The sequence below is a fragment of the Streptopelia decaocto genome (genome assembly GCF_964273445.1).
Source record: "Streptopelia decaocto genome assembly, chromosome: 1".
NCBI classification, from domain to species: Eukaryota; Metazoa; Chordata; class Aves; order Columbiformes; family Columbidae; genus Streptopelia; species Streptopelia decaocto.
The window spans coordinates 14523062-14545648 of record NC_138663.1 but is presented as its reverse complement, the minus strand read 5'-3'; the positions used below and the strand labels follow the sequence as shown (position 1 = coordinate 14545648).

Sequence of the window (22587 nt, the reverse complement as noted above, 5' to 3'; positions counted from 1 at the left end):
AAATTATGTTTTGACTTGTTAATGTAATATCTGCATGCCTGAATTCTAAGTATGTGGAATTGGTCTGATTCTTAATAGTTCCGTTGCGGCCCATAACATTTGGAAATCACTGGCTTGGTAGTTGATTCTGTTACTACTTGGCAAAGCTATGATAAAAAGCAATGGAAATTTTTATCAGCACGCTTAAAAGCAGTTCATACATCCATTTACATGCAGTTAACAAAATGGAAATTAGTGTCTGTTTCTAGTTCTGCCTTTAATTATAAATAATAATAATTACATCAAATTAGAATATTTAAGTTTTGTATATTTATTACAAGCATAGTGGCAACAAGTCTTCTTAAAAAAAAATAGATACTTAAATTATTGTTAAATATGCAGGTTGGAATATCAGCATATCATGCACAAGAGTGCCTTCATCTTGGATTCATTGAACATAATTTTTTTCATAAAAACTGATTGTCAAATTTATTTTTGTATTCCTTTTTTAAGTCAGTGTACAAGATTCATAGAAATGAGAAAAACAGAGAAGTAAATACCTGTTTAGAATAAAGTAAAAAAGTAAGTTAATTATTTCCCTTGCATCTTAAAAAAAAATCATGAAATCTACGGCATCAGTACCATTAAATAAATAGAGGTATTATATCAAATATTGCCTTGTGAGAGAAGAGTGAGTATTTAATTATTTTCTGTTTGCTAATGGAAACAAAAGCAGTTTGTAGTGTTTGTAGGAGTTGGGACAATGTAAAGCTTGCAATTGATGCTTGCAACATTTTTTTTTCCCTAGCGTCAGCAGTTTAGTTTTCCATCCATCTTTATCTATGGACATACATCTAGTGGAAAGACCTATGTGATGCAGACTCTTCTAAACACCTTACAGGTAAGAATACTCACAATGGATATTGAACTTAGAATTTATTTGTAACAGATAGTCCCTGAAACTAGCTTCTACTTTCTCAAAATGGTTTATTTCCTCAGCCACTTCTGCCTTCATGATTCTTTTGCTCTACTTACTGTGTGGTGAACACATTGGTCTTCTCACTAGTGCACTTAGGATAAAATGAAGACATACATTCTCAGGTATAATATAAATCGTAATAACTTTTCTAAGAATGTTAAAAAGGAAAAAAGGAGCCAGATTTTGGTCAGCTGTCTAAAAGGGACTTAACCTGAAATAGCTGCAGTGACAAGGAAGTACTCTTACGATGATGCCCATTCAATCTGAGAGTCAATTATACGGTATCTTTTTTTAGTCTTCTTGTACTTCGGCTTTAAACTAATTTCATTTGTGCATGAAAAGAATGAGAGAGTATATGAAGAATAGTGAGAAGAGTTTGCAGTAGTGGAATTTTGTTTTGTTTGTTTTGTGTTAACAAACTCATTTTAGTTCTGTTCAGTTGGAGGTGTATGGTCTATTTAAATGTCAGCCTAAGAGCTTAAACTTAGTAAAGTTGTTAAAAGCATTTAAAGTGAACATACAAGCTATACGTGTTAGGTGAAAAAAAAAAAAGTCTGAAATGGTGAAAATCACTAGCTGAATACCAGGCAACTGCTATTCGTCCTCAAACCAATATTTTTTTTTGCAGACTTGAGTTTTATTAATTGCTGCATATTTGATTAGTTCAAATCAACCATCTTGTAGAAGCAGAAAAATCTGCCTTTCATTCAATCCCTGAACAAGTTATTATTTTGCTTAATGAGTCGGCTTTAAATGGGAAAAAAGTGTATTGATAGCCATTTTTAGTATTATGTTTTCAGAACCTGTTTGAAAATATAAATTTAGTGTACTTCAGTTTATTTGAGATCCTCCAAACAGCTTGATAGGCATCATAAGTTAAAAACCCCAAGAAACAGGGTGCTAGGACCGTATGTTCTTTCTCAGCTTTGCCATCTAACATACTTGTGTATTCCTGCTCTTAGAAAATAATGTAGAAGTAAGACACAAGTAGGTCCAGGAGGACTGATAAGATGGATGTTGGAATATGTGAAATGGAAACTTCTGAGAATTCATTGTACAGTTTTGAGTTTGGAGCCTTACATTCCTAGGGAGCTGGAAGTGCAAACTCTCTCCCCCTCAACTGTTATGGAAAAAACCTTCTTTAGTACTGTCCACTGGGAGATGAGTTATATCCTTGATGATTAATACTGGAGCTGCTATATGTTACTAACCTGAAGTAGGAACAGGAATTTGTCAGGAATGCATCTATTTCAACTGCAAGGACTGCAGGCAGAGAAACCTACTCTTTAAGCATCATGTGAGAATTTGAACTGCATAGAAGTAGGGGGTCATTGTGGCTGAATGTATGTTTTTTACAAAGAGAGTTGTTAAGTAATAGGGTTTTGCCACTTTTGTGACCCTTCTTTTTCTGCTAGCAAATGTGTATATTCGTGCTAGTTTTACTCCTTGTAATTTTTCCTAAAGCAGGTTTTAAAGTCCTCATAAGTTGAAGGGTGTCATCACAGAAATTTCCATGTAAGCCTGTTGATGCCTGTGTTTTTGTGAGTCACATACTTCAGGGATTTAAATCCAATGACAGGTGCCTACTTCACACTTAAACCATACATTTCCACTTTGTTCTCATAGCTCTGATACTTTAGGCATGTCCAGAGTGTGTGGTTATCCTATATCTGCAGGACTGGGTTTTATGCAAAACACAGTGATCTTGTCCCTTTCATTAAAAATTCTGCAGAGGGAGAAAGATGGAAGACAGTGGTCATGATCTTGTTTCACTCAGTAGCCTTTTGTGCGATGCTCCTAGCACTGTGCTACCCACTTTTGACGTATCCAAAGATGTGGCCAGACCCTGGGAAGGAATAGGATCTAAGCAGCAACTCTTTCTACAGAACTTGCTTTTGCCAAGTATAGGTGTTTCCTACATAATGTGGTGCTGTGAATCACATCTGAGGCACCCAGCTTTCCTTTGCTATGGAGGTGCACCACTTTGAATAGGTACTTCTGGAGATGTAGCCCCTTCCTTTTAACAGTGTTCCAGATCATAAGAAAACTTCTTATTACACACTGTTTGAGTGAATTGCCAGCATATACCCACACTTTCCCACATCTGCTGAATCATATGCCATGTATTGTATTTTAAGTAGGAAGGCTGGAATGAAGTACTTAGATTTTTTTTCTTTTTTGTTATACACACATACATTTCTATATCAGAAGTTTAATTTTGCAAGTAATGCATATGTATTCCAATGACTAATGTTTTCCAGAGGTTTTAATGTTCAGTGTAAAAAAGAGCATATGCCTTACCAGGATGTATGGAGCTATGCAAATAATCTATTTCTTAAAAATAGAGTTGCTAGAAAATTACTTTTTTTGCCATATGTATTTTTTGCATACTGGTACTATTTTGTAGTTTATAGTGTCAGTTATTTATAGACAAATGACCTTAACTTTTCAACATTACTAAATTGGTGCTTAAAAGTACATTTTATGGATTGCTGTAAAATGTATCTTATACTCTTTTTTTCCCTGTTCTCTTTACTCTGAAAAGATCTGCTTTTCTAAAAATGTTCTGCACAGGCAAGCTGATTACATGTGTCTGATACAGAAGATTACACTTTCTCATTTGTATGCAGGGAATGCCAAAAGCATTCAGAGTAATTTCGGGCAGTGTGCTCCTAGATTACTTTCTTTGTAATATAAGTTTGAGAAGTTCATGTTATCCAGACACTGTAATTGGTAATGGACTATTTGATGATACTCTGATGTGTTACAATTGTCTGGCTTTTCTTTGATCTAAATGCTATTTAGCTTTCTTTTTGTGTGTTGCTTACACTTTTTAAACATAATTAGAAGATACAGTGTATGTTTTGTATGAGGTTTTATCAGATCCCCCTTCACTTTGTGGTATGTAATATTTTGACTAGGTACATAAGTAATTGTTCTTTTTTGGCAAGGTTTTTTCAGTTTATATTCTGTTGGCAGGGTGTGGTTTCTTTCAGTGCCTCATCTGAAGAGAAAAAGGGTTTTGGAGTATTTACACTGAAAAGGCCAAATAGAGTTGTATCTTTTTTTATCCTCTTCAGCTTCCTCATGTGTTTGTGAACTGCGTGGAATACTTTACTTCACGACTTCTTTTAGAAGAAATTCTCATCCAGTTGCAAAGCTGTTCCTCTGAGACAGAACAGACTTCTCGTGTGCCCTGTGATAATTTCAATGACTTTGTACGTCTGTTTAAACAAGCTGTTGTGAGTCGAGAGCTTCAAGATCAAACATTATACATTGTAAGTAATCTAATTTAGTGTTCCAGTTTTGGTTCGGTAAGAAGGTGTGAGTAGTTGTTATCAATAATTTATATGTGAAATGTGTGCTTATACATTGGTTTTCACAAAATTTCCCTGTGGACCTAATTCAGAATCTGGTATTGGCATCCTTCAAGAATACCATAAGAACAAAATTTAGGGGAATTTCACAAAATACTTTATATAGGAAAATTGTACTTTCAGATTAATATTTGAATTAAAAAAACTGTTCTACATCAGTAAAGAATGCTTCATGTGTTATACGAAAATGAGTATCACTCAGAAAATTAGAAAGTTCTTGAGCAATGGTAATAGAAAGCAAACCCTTAAATACCTAGAAAGGTTCAGTTGTATCACATAAATAGTTACTGAATCAGAAAAATTAAGTATTAAATTAATATTTCAGTTCTGTTCTGCATGGGAACAGACAGGAGTGGAGGAAATAAATTTGTGCATATTAATCTGTGTCATCTGGATTTATTGTAGAGTGGTTCAAATTGAGACTGATGGAAGACCAGCATGCTTGTAGCATGACATGTCAATACTAATTTATTTAATTTGTTTTCAGTAGTAAATAATGTAATATTTCAGCCCAATTAACTCATAGCAAATTAAGATAAATGTTTATTTTCAAAGTAAGTATTCTGAATGATTCTCTTAACCCAAGCATGGGTGCTGAATGCTTGTGATTACTTGTGAAAAATGAACATATTCATTCTAAGTACCCAAAAAATTGGAACTGATATAACTTGTAGTAGCTTATACATTTACAATATTTAGCTTTTCACAGAAGTTACAAGCTGCTGGTTTTAATGGAAGTCAGCAGACAGCTCTAAAACGTATATTTTTTTTAAAAAAAGCGGAATGGTGACAGATCTATATTCTATATTAGAATAAAGTGTGGATTTATAGGCCTGTGGGTAGGATGTTTCTTTGAACCACTGGACATATTCCACAAGCCAGGGTGTAAGTATATTTTCTCTGCTATAAGTAGAAACTGTGGTTTGCTTCTTACTTAGCTAAAAGTAAGATCTACTTAGGTGAAGACCTAAAGCGTTGTGTTTAGCAGCTGAGTATCACTGGGTCCAACAAGCAGTACTTTATTAGTAAAAATATGTAGCCTCTGTTTGGTCAGTAATGTAAAGCAGTTGTCATCCCTGAAGTCATTTATTATATGAACCAAATGCAGATGTCAAAATAAAATCATGTTATATTGTAGTTTTAAATAAATTCCCAAGAAGCATGAGGTATTATCACAGAGATGCTGCTCTTTCATTTTTTTTTTTTTTCCTGTACGGTGTGATTTTGAAATACCATTTTCATAAAATGTTTCTTGGTTGCCCACATAACATTCTTTTTCTTGCTGTGGGCAACAGAAATGATAGATGTCTTGACGTTTTGGCGCAGGGAGGAAGCATAAAAGGATAGAAAAATACCATTTTCTCGGGAACTATAGTTTCTACAGCAGTAATTCAAAAGAAGTAATGAACCTCAGAATTTTGATTTATATTGTGGGTAGTAAATAAACCAAAAAGAAATGTATTTATCTTCTCTTTTTTTCATTCCTATCAATATTTAAAGTGTACTGGGAATACAGATTTTTTTTTTCCCCCATGGATAGCTGTGCATGTTTTCATGCTCTTTTTTTTTTTTTTTTCTCTAGGCTCCAAAATATGTTAGTTGTTTAGATAAAGTGTTTCCTGTTTAAGCTGTACATTTGCTAAATATGTATTAGTACTATGCCAGGTTTGCATACAATACAATAAATCCTGTAAATTTGTAGGCTGCAAGCTATGGCAAGAAAAATTTCTCTCAAAATTCAGTTGTGTGAATTCCAGATGATAGTTAACTTTTTGAAAATATCAGCTCTTATTTGTGATAAATGATTTAATAGTGGGAAAAGTTAGCTCTCCTAAAGTAAGCGTGTTGATATAGTGCTGTAGCACTACACCTGATTTCTTCATATAAGAATTTTGGACAAAATTTGAGGTTTCAGTGGTTGTTAATGATATCATGGCTTTGTCAGTGATATTCTTGGCTGGTATACTTATGTTTTAATTCTTACTGCCCTAAGGCATGAGATTGTTGCTTGTCTGGCGATGGTATCTGTTTTTAGATGATGGAGCTGCTTGAGCTCCCTGGGAGCACACCTGAAGCAATAATCTCTCCCATCTTGCTTGTTTAAGGGGTCTTGATATTTAAGTGGTTTCTGCTGTCTAAGAGCCATTGATTAAATGAGTTTCCAGCAGCTAAGAATTAATTTTAAGTCCATGTTAGAATGGAAGGTGACATTGTCGGTATGATAAGATCATTGTTTTGTTAAAAGGTACTGGATAGAGCAGAGCAGCTGAGGGAAATGGAAGCGAACATCCTGCCAGCGTTTCTTAGACTTCAAGAGTTGGTAAGTGTCTGGAAAAAAAAATAACATATGTTTCCTGCATAGTGAAAGTAACTGAAAATGGTATCTCTACATCTCAGCTCACAGATCAAGATGAGTGATTCTTTAGGTGAGAAAAGTTGCAGAATTGATCTCCCCTTCCTCCCTTTCCCCTCCCCCATATAATTAACTGGCAGTGGCCAAAACTAGAAACCAAACCAGAATTTAAACATTGGCAGGTTTTTCTTACACTGTTATTTTAAAATTCTGTTTAATTCTGTTTAATAGTTTTACGATATCTGGTCTGTCATAGATTCTTTTGAGGCTGGTGTCAGATACGTAGCTGTCTTTTCTAGAATATTTTTGGTTTTAAGAAGAATGTTAAATTTTTCTGCTCTTCATTTAAAGTTTTGTAATAATCAGACAAAAAATATCAGGCAGACTACAATTTATAAGGAGAAGCTTCAACACAATTCCTATTGCCTTGCTACAGATAAGTAAATAAAACCCCTTTTGGAGTTTGTCAGATGTTTGTGTGGGGATCCAGACTCTGCTTCTGCGTCAGCTGCTGATTGAGAGAGCTCAACCACATGAAGTGAATTCAGCATCGGAAGCGTGAATGTGCAACTTGGGAAATGTTTCTCTTCCTCAGGTTTCATCTATGTGAAATTTCACACCCTTGCGTGGTGGCCAGTTTGAGGATGGTCAGTAGATCACCAACTATTTAACTGTGGCTGGAGCTGCACAGCTCAGCAGCTGCGAAGGTGCTTTATGATGGCAGAGAGTTTTTACACTTCTACTGGAATTGTGCCACAGTTCTTTTCTGATTGGGTAAACCACTGTATCTTTCCCTCACTCACTTCTAAATTATCAAAGCCTATGCCTTGGAAGAAGGAAAAATGGTGCATTCTCTGGAAAGAAACTGAAGACAAAACTAGATTGTGGTACTTTGAAATGTCTGAACATCTAAATAGCTGAAATTATACTTGTCATCTCAAGACTTTTGTGTGGTACTCTTAATCTTCTGATGATGCTGATTTCTCTGTTTACTGGGTGAAGACTGATTCACAGCTGTCTTCTTAATCCTGGCAGCTGGTGCATTTTCCGGCTCTTTTTGTCTGTTCTGCCCATGTTCTGAATTTTGCTGCCCCGAAGCAGAAACAACCTGATAGGGAGAAAGGAGAAAAGCATAGGTCTGTAATTGCTCTTCAGAGACCAAAAAAACATAGGCTAAGACTTAAATATGCTAGAGAAACACCTTCAAATTCAAAAGTAACCTCCAAGTAAGTTTGTCGGCTTTCTTGAATCTGGTTTCTGGTCATTTCAATTCTGGATTCTGGACTGAGACTTTGTAAAACCGTTGTGCAGCTGCTGTTGCACAGGAATGTAATGTTGTAGGCACAAATCTACTGAATCACTTGCTTTCCTGGAGGGAAAGGAGATGAGAAACTTCATTAGTGGTGAAAAGTTTTGTGGGACTGGGTGATCACTGGTGATAGGATTCTTGATTTCTGTGAGAACTATGGTGGGAAGTACTTAATTTTTTCATATAGGAAGGTCTCTCAGGAACTGAAATGAAAATACCTTAGTACTTTTCTTGGCTAAAATACTAGGAAATCTGTGAGGGGAACACAATTGAAAGAAATGTACAGGAAGATTCCCTCTCATTAAAAGAAAAAAAAAAAGGTTCCATAAAAATAGAGAAAGAATAAACAGTAAAGAATATAGGTGAGTGCCACTTTGGCAAGAAATGGGAAGAGTAAATAAAGGAAGATTCTCCCTGACTTTCAGGGAAGGGGAATAACATTTAAACTATTCTGTCAGGTCATCCGTAGCTCATATTAAAAATTGTCAATTCAGTAAGGTTACTTCCTTTTATTTTCTTGAGGTGCCTTGATAGTTTTGAAATGTCTTTCTTGAAGAACCATATTTGACAGCATCTTTTGTTATACAGAATTTTTAGTATGGTTGCAAAAACATTGCAAAAAGGAAAAATGACACGTTATCTTCATGGATAGTTAACTTCTTATTAAAAAGCTGATACATTGAAGTGTGATCAAAATCAGGAATAGGTTTTTTAATATGAAGTGTTTTGTTATTGACCAAACATCACACTCAAGGCAAATATATTATCTGTAAAAACTTAGTTTAAAAAAGTATGTTACTACACACAGTTGTTGTTGGTAACTAGTAAAACAGTTGGCAGAGTACTCAGTTAATACTGTGGGTTTTTTTGGGGTGGGGTTTTGGTTTTTAGAGACCAGCTTACTTTTAAAATGAAGTACTAGATAGCTTGGTTTCAGAAAGCACAGAGCTTTCTTTTGCTTTTTAGCTCTTGCTATGTTCTGAGTTTGCCTGAGTTTGATTACCAAGGTAAAATGCTGTCTTAATTTTGGGAGTAAGGTGTGTAATCTACTTAGTATTGCCTAGTACCAGAGCTCTGTCACCCCACAAAGCATGTCAGTGAGATGGCAAGGGATACAGAGAAATCTCATTTAATTATGGAAATCTGCAAATGTATGAACTTCTTGGTTAGGGCAGCTGAAGGTTTATAACTATGCTAGCAATTCATATTAAACTCTAAATTTGATAATTTTTGTGGAACAGAAAAGCCACAATCATAATTTCTGTCGCCGATATTGTAACATGTAGTTTCTTTCTTTTTGTCTGCCTATCTGTCTCTTCTCTTTTTTTTTTTCTTTCCCTTTCCTGTGTAGACAGACAGAAATGTGACAGTTGTCCTGCTCAGTGAAATAGTGTGGGAACTGTTCCGACCAAACACAGGATGTTTTGAGCCACTGACCTTGTATTTTCCTGATTACAGCATAGGTAAACCAATTCTTTAATCTGCTTTTCAGGGACCGAATAATACTTTGTTAAAAACCAACTTAATATTTTTTCCCATGTTTATCAGTATGCCTTTTAAAGAATCTGGAATATGTAATAGCTACTGGAATGTAAAAGTCTATATTCAGACAACCTCTAAAAGTCTTGTCTTTTTCTACTTTCCAAAACATCTCAAAGTAACATTTTGATTCTTTTAATCAGTGTAGTTTTTGGTGGATTTGGGTTTTTTTTTAGTTATAACTATAGATTGTTTTTGCACTAAACTTGTAAAATGTGGTCAGTTTATTAAGTTAGCTTTAAATAAGTAAAACTTATTTTTGTTTAAGCAGGACACTTGCAGAAGATCTTGTCTCAGAATCATCCCCCAGAATATTCTGCGGATTTCTATGCTGCATATATCAATATTTTGCTTGGTGTCTTTTACATGGTCTGCAGGGACCTGAAAGAACTACAGCATCTGGTGAGATGAACTCCTTTATCATTGTTGTTTTGAGGTGCTTTTTGTCAAATGAGTTTTGAAAGTCTGGATTTGTCATTGAATATGGACGAAGACAAAATCATAAAATAGTTTGGATTGGAAGGGACCTTCAAAAGTGATCTAGTCCAGCCTCCCTGCAATGAACAAGGACATCTTCAACCAGATCAGGTTGCTCAGAGCCTCGTCCAGGATGGCCTTGAATGTCTCCAGGGATGAGGCATCTACCACCTCTCTGGGCAACCTGGGCCAATGTTTCACCACCTTCATCATGAAAAATTTCTTCCTCATCTCTAGTCTGAATTTACCATCATAAGAATGTGTTAGCTCAAAATTCAGTTTGCCTAAAATTCTGTAACAAAGGTTGCAATTGTTTAGGTGGATGTAAAGGATTTCCATTTCTTCTGGTCAGAGGCAACAAATACTGCACTAATGAGACGCCAGACTGTGTGTGGTTCACTTGACCTAGAACTTCTGTAGGGGATTTTGAGCTCAAGCCATTTCTTGATATTTGAGTGACTGAGAAGACCAGGCTACCTATTTTCCCCTGTTGGGATAAGGAGATAAATATGACGAAACCTTTTATGCCTCCTGACAAGTATAGTAGAGACAATTGCTGCAACTGCAGCAGTTTTAGAGGGACAATTCCGTTACAGACTTGGTTAATGATTTTTATATTTTTGTTTGCAATTCAGTTAGAGGAAGTAATAGTTAGGATTTTACTCTTTCAAGCAATGTTAAGCTTCCCTGTGCTGCTTTTCCATTCAAGTTCTTTTTAAATATGCTTATGTAACCTTGCTCTTCTTGCTACCTTGTTACTCGTGTGGGCTTCTGTAATCCCCAACCAGCCTTCTGTTGTTTTTATTTTTCCTGGGCTAGGCAGTGGAATGCCAGACAGTTGCTTTCAGCATTTGAATGAATAACTTCAATTGCATGGACTTAGCATGTCCAGCCTCAAGTTCTGTTGTTTCCTGTGTTTATTAAATGTACCTTGCCACCCAACTTTATGGGAAATTTAACTCAAAATTTGAAACACTTTACTATATTATTTAGGAATGTAAAATTTTCACTTGATTTACCTCCTGCAGAGGATTTTAAGGTAACCAAGCTGCTAGAAGCCAGATCTGTTGTGCAGTTTTACAGAAACATATTCATTTGATTTAAAGACCTAGAGAAGTGAGGATTGACATAAATGTTTTCACTGTCTTTCTTTGAAATTGAGAATAAAATAGATAAGTCAAAGTTCCTGTAATATAGTCACGCCTGAGAGAAGAAAAGTACATTGAAGATATTCGGAAAAAGGAGTTTTAACTGTGTATCAATTCAAAGGTGTAATAGCAAAAAAATGAACAAAAGAAAAATAAAAATTACTTGACAGTGACCTTTGCATAAGAAAAGGTGAATGTCGATAACAATTATTACCTCATCAGACTATTATTTAAATAATTATACTTTGTAAAAGGAAATTTTACAAGTTTGAAATTATCAGTGGTTATGGCCAGTGAACAAATTAGTGCTGGTGAGATTATCTGAATGTCTTGCCTGCATTTCCATCAGGAAAATGTAGCTAAAATTCAGCTGAATTTATCTATTAACTATACAGGTTTTATATTTAAATGAGATTGCTGATATCAGATGGAGACACAAATAGAAACTTGGGTGACACTTTTTCTAGACACATACCCAAGTTGCTTTGCTTATCAGAATAATTTCATTAGCTTTAGATGCACTGTTTGTGTGTGTGTGAAATACCAACATTATGAAAAGATTTACATAATCGGACCCTGAATTCTTTTTGTGCTTGACAAGCCTCTTCTGTAGAAGGTAATGACAGACACATACAACAGTCTGTAGCGTATGGAGAACTCCATAGTGTCTCGTGTAGATTCTAAATGTGTATGTTATTATGCATGATTATTAATAATACATTCTGGAATTATATTAGATTTATATGTGGAAATTATTGCATTTCTGTTCCTGGCAAAATAATGGAGAAGATTGTTCTGGGAGTTATTGAAAACCATCTGAACGACAACACAGTCATTGGTCCCAGCCAGCACGGGTTCATGAGGGGAAAATCTTGCTTAACAAACTTAATTTCGTTCTACGACAAGGTTATCCACCTAGCTGACCAAGGGAAGCCTGTTGACGTGATCTTTTTGGATTTCAGTAAAGCCTTTGATACTATCTCTCACAGTATTCTGAACAAGATGTCCAGCACACAGCTGGATAAACACACAATGCAGTGGGCGAGCAACTGGCTGACGGGCTGGGCTCAAAGGGTTCTAGTAAATGGGGTTACGTTGGGCTGGTGACCAGTCACTAGTGGGGTTCTGCACGGATCCATCTTATAAATGACTTAGACTCAGGACTTGAGGGATTGCTTAGTAAGTTTGCCAATGACACAAAACTGGAGGGAGCTGTCAACACTCTCAGGGGCAGAGAGGCCCTTGCAGAGGGATTTGGACAAATTGGACAACTGGGTAATCACCAACTGTGTGAAGTTCAACAAGGGTAAGTGCCGGATTTTGCACCTGGGACACAGCGACCCTGGCTGTACATATGGACTGGGGAATGAGATGCTGGAAAGCAGCTCTGCAGAGAGGAGAATGAGATGCTCGAAAGCAGCTCTGTGGAGGGGAATCTGAGGGTTCTGGTCAATGGCAAATTGAACATGACCCAACAGTGGCCCTGGCAGCCAAGAGGCCAACTGTGTCCTGGGCGCATCCAGCACAGCATTGCCAGCCAGGCAGGGAGGGGATTGTCCCACTCTGCTCTGCGTTGGTGCAGCCTCACCTGCAGCACTGGGTGCAGTTCTGGGCACCACAGGATAAAAAAGATATTAAGCCACTGGAGAGTGTCCAGAAGAGGGCTACAAAGTTGGTGAAGGGTTCGGAGAGGAAGTTGTATGAGGAGCAGCTAAAGTCACTTGGTTTGTTCAGTGTGGAGAAGAGCAGACTGAGAGGAGACCTTATCACACTCTCCACTCTTCCTCACAAGGGGAAGAGGAGGAGCAGGCGCTGATCTCTTATCTTTGGTGACCAGTTACACAACCCAAGGGAATGGCAGGAAGATGTGCCAGGGGAGGTTTAGGTTGGGCATTAGGAAAAGGTTCTTGTTTCCCCCAGAGGGTGCTGGAGCACTGGAACAGGCTCCCCAGGGAGGTGTCACAGCCCCAAGCCTGACAGTGTTCAAGAAGAGACTGGACAACACCCTCAGACACATGGTGTGAACTGTGGGGTTGTCATATGCAGGAACAGGAGTTGGACTTGATGATCCTTGTGGGTCCCTTCCAACTCAGGACATTCTATGATTCTGTGAGTTCTGTATACTAGTGCAGAGATTTAATAAGTTGCAGTAGGACAAAGAGAGAATGAAATGTGAGTACTGTTATTTTACAAATTTCTGTGTGATATTGATTTAACCATTTTAGAAAAAAATCTAGATTACAACTCTATCAAAAAATCTTTCAATCTTACCTTAGACAAAAGGAGTTAGTTTGAATATCAAATGTGTTATCAGGTTTTTGTTGATTGGTTGTTGTTTTTTTGGTTTGTTTGTTTGTTTTATGTTTGGGGTTTTTTGTTTCATTTTAGTTTGTTTGCTTTTTTGTTTTGTTTTGCTTTTTTTTTGTTAATAATTTCTGCTTGTGTGTGTGTAAGTATGTGTGGCCTACTTTTGAACATGCTGAACTGTCCCTGTAATGGAAAGTTTTATCTGAAAATGATGAAGTTGATGAAAACATTTTTATTACATTTATAACATTTAATTACTATGTCTTTGTTTACTGTACTCAGGTGTTGCATTTAAAAAAGATTTTGCTGACCTCAAAAATGAGTAACCTGTGATAGATTACTTCTGTTTGTATTTTAATCTACAGAACTGTTGTGTTGTTTTGCAGTATAATGTTTCGAAGCAAGTGGCATAGTTATTGACTGAAAAATAATTCATTGGTTTTGCAAAGTAATGAAGTGCACTGCACATTATATTCTGTATCTAGATCAAATAGATAGTACCTTTTTAATATGGTGTACTTTTTACTTTCTTTAGGCAGCGCTCAATTTTTCTAAATACTGTGAACCAGTGGTCAGAGGAGAAGGTAAGCTGGTAAACTTCTGTCTTTAAGTTGAGCTGATGTGTGAGAGTGCAGGTGCCCCTCTGTGGGTTTTGTGGAAGACTTGGCTTTGATCCCCTTTGTGTTGTGACCATTTCCCTGGACACGACAGCATTGTTTCTTCCAGTTGCACCCAGTAGGCGGCATTTGCAGTACAAGCAGTAGATGACATTTGTTGGTCGTGTTTTATGGAAATACCATGAAAATTTGCTTCTCCCCTCTAAATCTTTCTCCTCACTCAACCACCAGGACTTCTGCAGAGTAATGGGATAAGTCATTTCTCTGTCAGGGCTAAGAGGAGAAAATTAGAGCAGAGGTTCTGCTAAACTGTCCCAAAATCTCTCAGAATAAATCACAGAAAAACAGCCTTGCATGGTGTGTGTGCTTGCAAATGGATGATGATGGGGCATCATCCTAGCACAGGGTTTCAGAGTCAGGGTGTTTGACTTCTGTCATGCCTGTGGCTGTTCAGGTGTCGAAGGCAGAGTTTTAGTGTTCTGTGAGTTAAATGTTTAACAGAGTTGATTCTGGTTTGGCTCAGCAAATGAACGTGACACCCGCAAACTCTGGAAAAATATTGAACCTCATTTGAAGAAGGCAATGCAGACTGTGTATCTTCGGGAAATATCCAGGTAATTTCAGGAAGAGGGCTTGTTTGTTTTGTTCATGTTGCTGTTTTTAACAAGCTTCCTCTCTAAATATTTACTCTGTTATGTCTCACAGCTAGTCTTTCTTTTTTGCTACATATATATTTTTCTCTTCAATGAGCATTTCCTTCTTGCCATATAATGTCAGAAATAGGGTATCTCAGGAAGAATTTTTAAACAGAACAATCTTTGTAGCATATAGAATATTTAATAAGTAAAGCAGTGGCAGCAGGTTGTGTTCTCTTTTTCACTGATGGTCACGGAGATAGATACATTTTGTGTCAAATGTGGAACTGCCAAGCGTGGGAATCCACCACCAGTATATACACAGTTGAAAACACACTCGTGAAGTTGACTTGCAGATCCTCGCTTTACCAAAGTTGCATGCAAGCCTCAAAATTCTTATGAGATGCTACAGATTTTGAAAATCTGTATTCCTTAGCTTTGTTTACTAGAGCTGGGTTTGTGTGTTTATTGTGCTTTCTGAAGCCTTGTTTTCCTGTCGAAGGGCTAAAGTTGCCTTATATGGAATTACCATTTTTAACAGCATTAAAAGCTGGTGTCCTGCTAATGGACTGAGTTTCTCTTGATATGGTTTTAGATTTTTTATTTCTTAATTTGTCAGGCTGCCAGAAAAAATATTATGCTCTTCATTTTTTAATGGTAGCAATTGGCTCAGATTTAATGTCTTCTCATATTGGTGATTCTGATGTTACACCATGTAAAGACAGACAATTCAGTAGCATTTGATTTCTTTATCTTGATATGAACATAATGATTTATTTCCTTTGAATGTCATTGAGGCCATAGAGAATTCTGGTAACTGAACCTGTATTTGTAGTAGAAGTCTTTGCTAAATGTTTTAGAAAAGTGATCGTTCCTTCAAAAAGAGAATTGATTTTATTCCATATGAACTAGACTTCACTGTACAATGAGGCGTTATTCTACTTGCCTCAAATATGTATTTATACTCAATCTTCATTGCACAGTCTACTTAGGATCTTCCTGGCTTTTTATATTGTGTAATTGTCTACTCTAATTAGAGTGCAATGTAAGATTATGATACAAAATAGCTTATGAATTGTTTCCAAATAACTAGTTTTCCCTCTTTAGAGTCTTCTTTGATTATAAATTTGAGCTTTACTGGCTTTTTTATTATGAGTTTCAGCTTTCTGCATAATAGTTCTAGGATTTTCTTCTGTGTAACTGGTAAATGTTTGAGGAATTAAAATGACCATACCAATTTTTCTGGCCACAGAATTGTAATTACCCTGAGCTTTTCTTCAAGTTGGAAGTTACAGCAATGGAACTTTGCTGTTGGCTGTTGTCCTTCCTGAACTGAGAGGAAAATGAAACTTTTTATTTTCTACCTGTAAAATAGACATTGAATAAGAACTTTACTCATTGATGATCTGGTTAGTCACTCATTATAATTTGAATATTACATCAGCTCTCATTAAACTGTTTTCATAAGTTTTATGACTGATAAACCCTGTTCATAAAGATCCTTTTTTTTTTTAATTAAAAAAAAATACTGATGCTATTACAAACCTGTTTTTTATCCCTTTGTGGTATACAAAATTATGATCTAAAATTATGACATTTCTATCTATGTCATTCCTTAAGGGAAGTTTTAAAGTGAATTTTTCTGCTGTTATTTAGGAAAACACCAAAGTACTTGCAGCTGGTTTTCACTGACAAAATGTTTCATCTCGATGTCTTCAAAGTTTTTCAGTAAAGAATGAATATCGCTTTATTTTTTACATAGAATTCAAAATTACATTCAGAAGCAATTATTATATTGTTCTCACTAGTATAAACAGTTATTAAGCAGTTTTTACTTCTTATCCAATTCTGCATTGTTCTTGAAACTTAGAATGCTATTGATCTTTGCTTACTGGTGATAGTTGGATGGAAAGAAATTGGTATTTCACAGTTAGCTTGTCCTCACTTTTACTTTTATACCTTAATATAACATTAATTTCTGCAGTTTTTTCAGAAACTGTACATTATTAAAAGTTATGTGCAACGTAATAAGACTTAGTATTTTTAATTATTCATTTACCACATGTATTCTAGCCAGTGTCATGAAATTGAAATATACATATACCAAGGAGGTAGTTTTCTCTAGAAGATTAACAAATATTTTGTCTTAATATATATGCATTATCTGTCTTTTAGCTCACAGTGGGAGCGCTTACAGCATGACGATGGAGAACCTGGGCAGTTGAAAGGTATTGGATACGGTGACTCTGTAGGAGTGTAGTTTTCAGTTTGACTTGGTCATGGTTATCTTAAAACATGTGAATGAAATTATATAGAGGAGGCTACCTGTTAGCATCCAGTCACAGTTCAGGGGAATCACGTTTTTTGGGAAGGTATTCTACAAAGGACTATTACTATTTTTCCCTTAGCATATATCCTGGGAGTAATCTTTCCTAAGGTCTTTTGTGGGGAAAAGCAGATTTCTTTAAACCACTATTTCTAATGTAAGAATAGGTGAGAAATGAACTGACTCCCGATGGTCAAACCTCAGTGTGCCAACTGGCAGAATTGTGTGAGTGGGTAGAAGGGAGTACGATACCTGGACATTACACTGGATTTGCACATTCCTAAACAAAACAAGTGTCCTATCTCCTTATTTCTTGGCAAAGAAATGTCAGAATTGCAAGATTTTTTCTGTTCTTTCCTTGGAGGAGTACAGCTTTGTTGATTTTTATTGTTCAAACAGATTTGAAAGTCAAATCTCAAATCCATCAGCCTTCATTTACAGTTTAGCAAGGAATACTAAAACATTCAAAGTGTTCTTATTAAACTCCCTCCTTCCATGCCGTGATGACCATGAAATACTTTTGCACCTGACAACTCCAAAAAGGGAGACTTCATTCAAAACTCATTTTTCTAGGATTTTTAGGTTTATGTAGCAGGAAAAAATGCCTTGTTTATAAACAGTATTTGATAATACCATAGTTAAAAAGCAATTATTATAACTTTTACTGTGGATATAATTAAGTAAATAGTTCAATGCACAATACAGTATTGGCAGACCAGAAGAATGGAGTAGAAATAGATATTTCTGTATTAAACTAAATTGTCTGTATGTAAGAGTTTATTTGGTGTTGCATTTTGTAATTAACTTGCAATACAAAATAGTCTCTTGATTTTAAATAATCTAAAACTGCTGTCCGTCTGTGCCTATGCGAGAGGAAATTATTACTACCTATCATCTAGGATGCTTCTCATCACACTGAGAGCTCTGAATCTTGACTTTTAAACATGTTTATTTCCTTGATCTTTATTTGCCAATATTGGTGGATTGAAGCATAACAAGAAGCTATTTAATTGCAAACCTGTAAGCAAAGAAGGCACAAGAGAGACCCTTTAGAGGTCTCCATAGTTAGACAACTGATGAAGTAAGGTAGTTTGATCATCCTATTCATATGCATAAGCTGTGTGGAAGAAGCAACTATGGTGAAAAGAGTGAGGGAATGTAAAGGGAAAAATATAAAGTAAAAGTTAGAAGAGGGAAGGAAAATACTCACTAGACTGTAATTTTGTGTGTGTTTTAATGTGTAAGACTTCAGTCTTAATGTAGTATACATGTAGCAGGCTAAACTGGATCAAGTTTAACATTTTGAAAACATTTTCTGTGGGAAACAAAACAGTGGCTAAAAATTGTGAGATGCTGAACTGTTTCTCCTAAGTGCTCCACCATGGCAGCCCTGTTCCTAGCTGAGCTATCCAGCACAATCGGAAGCAGCCTGAAGGTTGGGTCTTGGAGAAAAGCCTTGCTGTTCTATTTCAGTATAACACTTCATCTGCCCTGTTTGCCAGAAAAATTACCTTACATGAAAGAAGCCTGGATTTTTTTTTTTTAGGGAGATGACACCTAGTGACTTATGAATCTTCAATGCTTCAAATGCAGTTTCTGAGATGAGTCCACGAAGAGTTCATAATGTCAGTTTTTCCTTAGCTTCATGCCATTCCTTGGCCCTTCACTGACTTTGTATCTGTGCTAATGGGGTTGAGCAGTAGCCATACTCAGTTACAGGAGTAGAGCAGGAGAGAAGGAAAAGAAGAAAAGTGCATAAAGGTCTGATTTGAAGTTTGTGGATGTGCAGCATGAGCTTCAGTGACTCATAAACTGTTCATTTATTTTATAGGACTTTCTGCACATACACATGTGGAACTTCCGTATTACTCCAAATTTCTTCTAATAGCTGCTTACCTTGCCTCCTACAATCCTGTAAGGACAGATAAGAGATTCTTTCTCAAGGTAATGAGATTTTTTTCTTAGTGTTGCTTACTGGATTCCTGCATACTGAATTTCCTAATGTAAAACTCTTCAGCCATTCATTTTGAGCTCTGTTTCTGTGTGTGGTTCATTTAATTTGATCAGAAGTTTTTCTGTAGATCACGTGTTGTGATTGACAATGATCACTTAGTTGTTATTAATGTCTAATAAACCCAACTTCTTCACGCCAAAACATGTGTAATGCTGCTATAGCACAAGCGTTATGCTTTGCTTTTGTCAGCTGATACAGGTGCATTTGGTAAACATGTTAGTGGTACTTGTGCGTTATCCTTAGTTATATGCCACACTTAGATTTCTGGTGTAAGATACAAACCACAGCTATGTTAGTCTTTAATAAGGCAAAGTGACATAATGCTTTGTTAATTTATTTATACAATTTTAAGCTTTTGAAGTAGAAATATAGAAACAGTTACTTTTGCAGAAGATGTGGTTCCATTAGGTGGCACATGTCGTGTTGAAATGGTGATAATGAATGTTTTAGGATTAATGTATTAATCCTCACTACCAAATCATAGGTTAAACCCTGCTTTCTTTAAGTTCTTGTCATGTACAGGTTGAATATCTTGTCCTTTTTTTAATTTTTCTTTGGGCTATGTTGTGGTCATGCTGCAAATAAGTGCTGTGCTGGCCCAGTTTGCAGTCTGTCCCTTTCTTACCCAGTACTTTCATGCTCCTCAAACCTGCCTCGTTGTGTTGTTTGAGGTCTGAATTTGACAAAATGTAGGCAGAAAGGCAGATGTCAGAAAAGTGATTGGGCAGTTATGCTTTCTATGCATTTTACCAAATTCAAGCTTTTCTACATTATTACAGTATGCATTAACATATGCGTGTGTGTATAAATGCATTATGTTCACAATGGATAGGTGTGAACAACTGAAGAAAGTGAGAACAAGACAAATTTGTAAAAATATGCTTGTTTTATTATTTCCTGTTGAAAAATTGTAGATACATGTTTTAAGAATTTACTGCAGTTCCTAGTGATATAGTAAAATGTTTTTAGTTTAAAGGGGGTTCATATTTCTGGTATGATCTTACCTTGAAAGCTGTAGGTGTTTCACTCTTCTCTCTAGACCTTTCCTGAGAAGAGTTGAGCATTACCTGTAGTAAGTGTGGATTCACGAGTTGTCTTTATGAGCAACCTTTGTTATTTTCACTTGACCAAAGCAGTTTCTTTTTAAGAGAATTATTTGCTGAAGAAGTGGTTTTGCCCAAGTTTTTCCAGGTCAGTCTTGGAACTCAAAGCTTTCAAGAGTCAAGTCAGTAAAGTAGGTTATCAAAAAGTGCCACATCACGTTTTCAGTTGAGATCTAAGGACATTTGACTATTTTCTTTGGACAGCCCTTCCTTTCTTAAGGCTCCTTTGAGCTGAAGCTTTGTAAATTAAGGCTCCTGCACCTCGAACTCTCTTCATATTGTATTGATTTAATTCCTGGTTGTCATTCTACCAACTTGCGCACTATCCAAATTCTAAAATGGAGCAGATAAAAGGTGAATATTCAGATGGATTTTATACATCAAAACATGTTAAAAATGAAGTAGCCACTATTTAAACTTCTCTGGAAAGAGAAAGAAATGAAGCACCTGTCTGTTTCAGATGATTGGAAGTAGGAGGAGGATGCTGGCATGAAGTTTTATTAAGAACATATTTTTACTGTCTCTTCTCATCAGTCCCTGATTAGATCAGAAAAAAAAAAAAGCCTGTCATCAAAAAATATTAGTGTGTTTTTTTGGCTTTACGCCACTCGGGACACAATGAAGCGTGAAGTAAGGCAAGTGTAATTTTAGGGCTTCTAGCAAGAAGGATTGCTAGTAACATCAGAGAGAAATGCCTGAGGAATATTAGAGAAGCAGACCCAGACTAGTGTACTACCATCTATAATGCACAATTCTCTGTTGATGATTTTGATTCTGTCTTTGCTTTAAAAGGCACATAAAATAATTTACATATAGTATTTGCTCTTGTCTGTTGTTTACAGCATCATGGGAAAATTAGAAAGACTAACTTTATGAAGAAACATGAAAAGGTATGTATTTTATCTTTCTAAGCTGAGCTTGGCAACAAATATTTTCTTTTTACTGTACTGCTGGTTTTGTATTTTGTTTTGCCTCATTGTTTCCTGTAGAAACAACACAATTCCATACATAACAATTAGTGATGCATTTGTTTTCATATGATACAAATTTCTGTATGATACACACATTTTTATTTCATTGAAATTTAATTGTAGCATGAATTTGTATCCTAAAACCATATCTCTGTGTATAAGAAAATGTGCTTAATAAAGCTAGTTAAAGGACATCATACATGGAAGAGCCAGATATCAGGATTCCTTTCAAAGATGTTGGAGTACTAGGTAGGTAGTAGTTTTGAAAGTCAAGTCACTTTAATTCCCAGTGCTGCAGCGAGGTGTAAGAGCTTATGTTTGTGTGTTGAGGCTTAGAAACTTTGCACTCCTGTTTAGGATTCCATCAGACTATTAACTAATGTTTTCATGGTTATAAATAGCTAAATATCATTGATTTCAGTGGAGCTATACTGGTTTTTACTAACAGAGGCTTGATATACTAGGAAAAGCAAATACCTGTATGTGTGTTTATAACTGTAATGTAAAAAGAGTAATCAAATATTGTTGACTTATTTTTAAACAAATCTATAAATGAAGATCAGTGCAAACAGCACTAAATCCCTGATGAAACAATCATTATATCCTGTTCTTCTCTGTGCTACAGGCAGTGTAAATAATGTGAAAAAAAATTAATATGATACTTTGCCTAATAATCCTTTGCTTCTGATCCTACCTATAGCTTTTTCCCTAATTTTTCTCCTGCCCCTGGAGGAGGAGGGAGTCCTTGCTTATCCAAATACTATTTTCCAAGTTCTCTTTTTTTCTGTCTGGGCACAATTTTCACATGTGAAAGTATTCATGGATTTACTTCAGCAGTGCAATGTGTTACACTGCTAGGTAGATATTTATGTATTTATGTTCAAGAATTCTGAAGTCTCTGAATGCATGTGTCCTGTACATATAGACCTCATGTGTTTTGCCCCTGGCATATGAACTTCCTGAGAACTTCCAGAGCATTTGATTATTTTCAGGAGTGCTATATTCGTGAAATACCTCCATGTCTTAATTAGGTGATAAATAATTTTCAGGCAAAGGAATAATTATTGTATCTTTGATCGACATGTTCTTCTTTTTCTTGCATCCTCTGCAGAAAAGGTGTTTTGTTTTATTCTTTCTTGGCAATAGATTTCCAACTTGAATGATGAGAACAGCTAGGAATGTAAAATAAATGGAAAAATTGACATTTGATAAAGAAGTACTGAGGTTGTGATCACCTTAACTGTACCTTAGAGCGTGTTCTCTTGTCATTGTTTATGTTAAATGGACTTGGATCTGAGTTCACTGCTTAATGTTCAGAAATGCGTGCATTTAATGATCAATTAATTTTCCTTGTATTATTGTTCCTGCAGCAAACTAAATGCTACTGAGTAGGTACAACAAACAGAACAGAAGGAATTAGTAAAGAAAGAACTGTAAATGACGGTAACTCAAA

At 35.9% G+C, this 22587-nt stretch overlaps 1 protein-coding gene across 4 annotated transcripts in view; it reads left to right on the top strand.

Annotated features, from left to right (window-relative positions):
- The window catches only part of ORC5 (origin recognition complex subunit 5), a 73874-nt gene that overhangs the window by 2473 nt on the left and 48814 nt on the right, over positions 1-22587 (top strand). For all 4 annotated transcript variants that reach the window (XM_082069853.1, XM_082069852.1, XM_082069854.1 and 1 more), the window contains 10 exons: positions 788-880; positions 4039-4236; positions 6581-6655; positions 9349-9460; positions 9808-9938; positions 14004-14052; positions 14609-14699; positions 16896-16948; positions 18878-18990; positions 21006-21053. In XM_082069853.1, coding sequence (XP_081925979.1) covers positions 788-880; positions 4039-4236; positions 6581-6655; positions 9349-9460; positions 9808-9938; positions 14004-14052; positions 14609-14699; positions 16896-16948; positions 18878-18990; positions 21006-21053 — 963 coding nt within the window. The remainder of the gene's footprint in view (positions 1-787; positions 881-4038; positions 4237-6580; positions 6656-9348; positions 9461-9807; positions 9939-14003; positions 14053-14608; positions 14700-16895; positions 16949-18877; positions 18991-21005; positions 21054-22587) is intronic.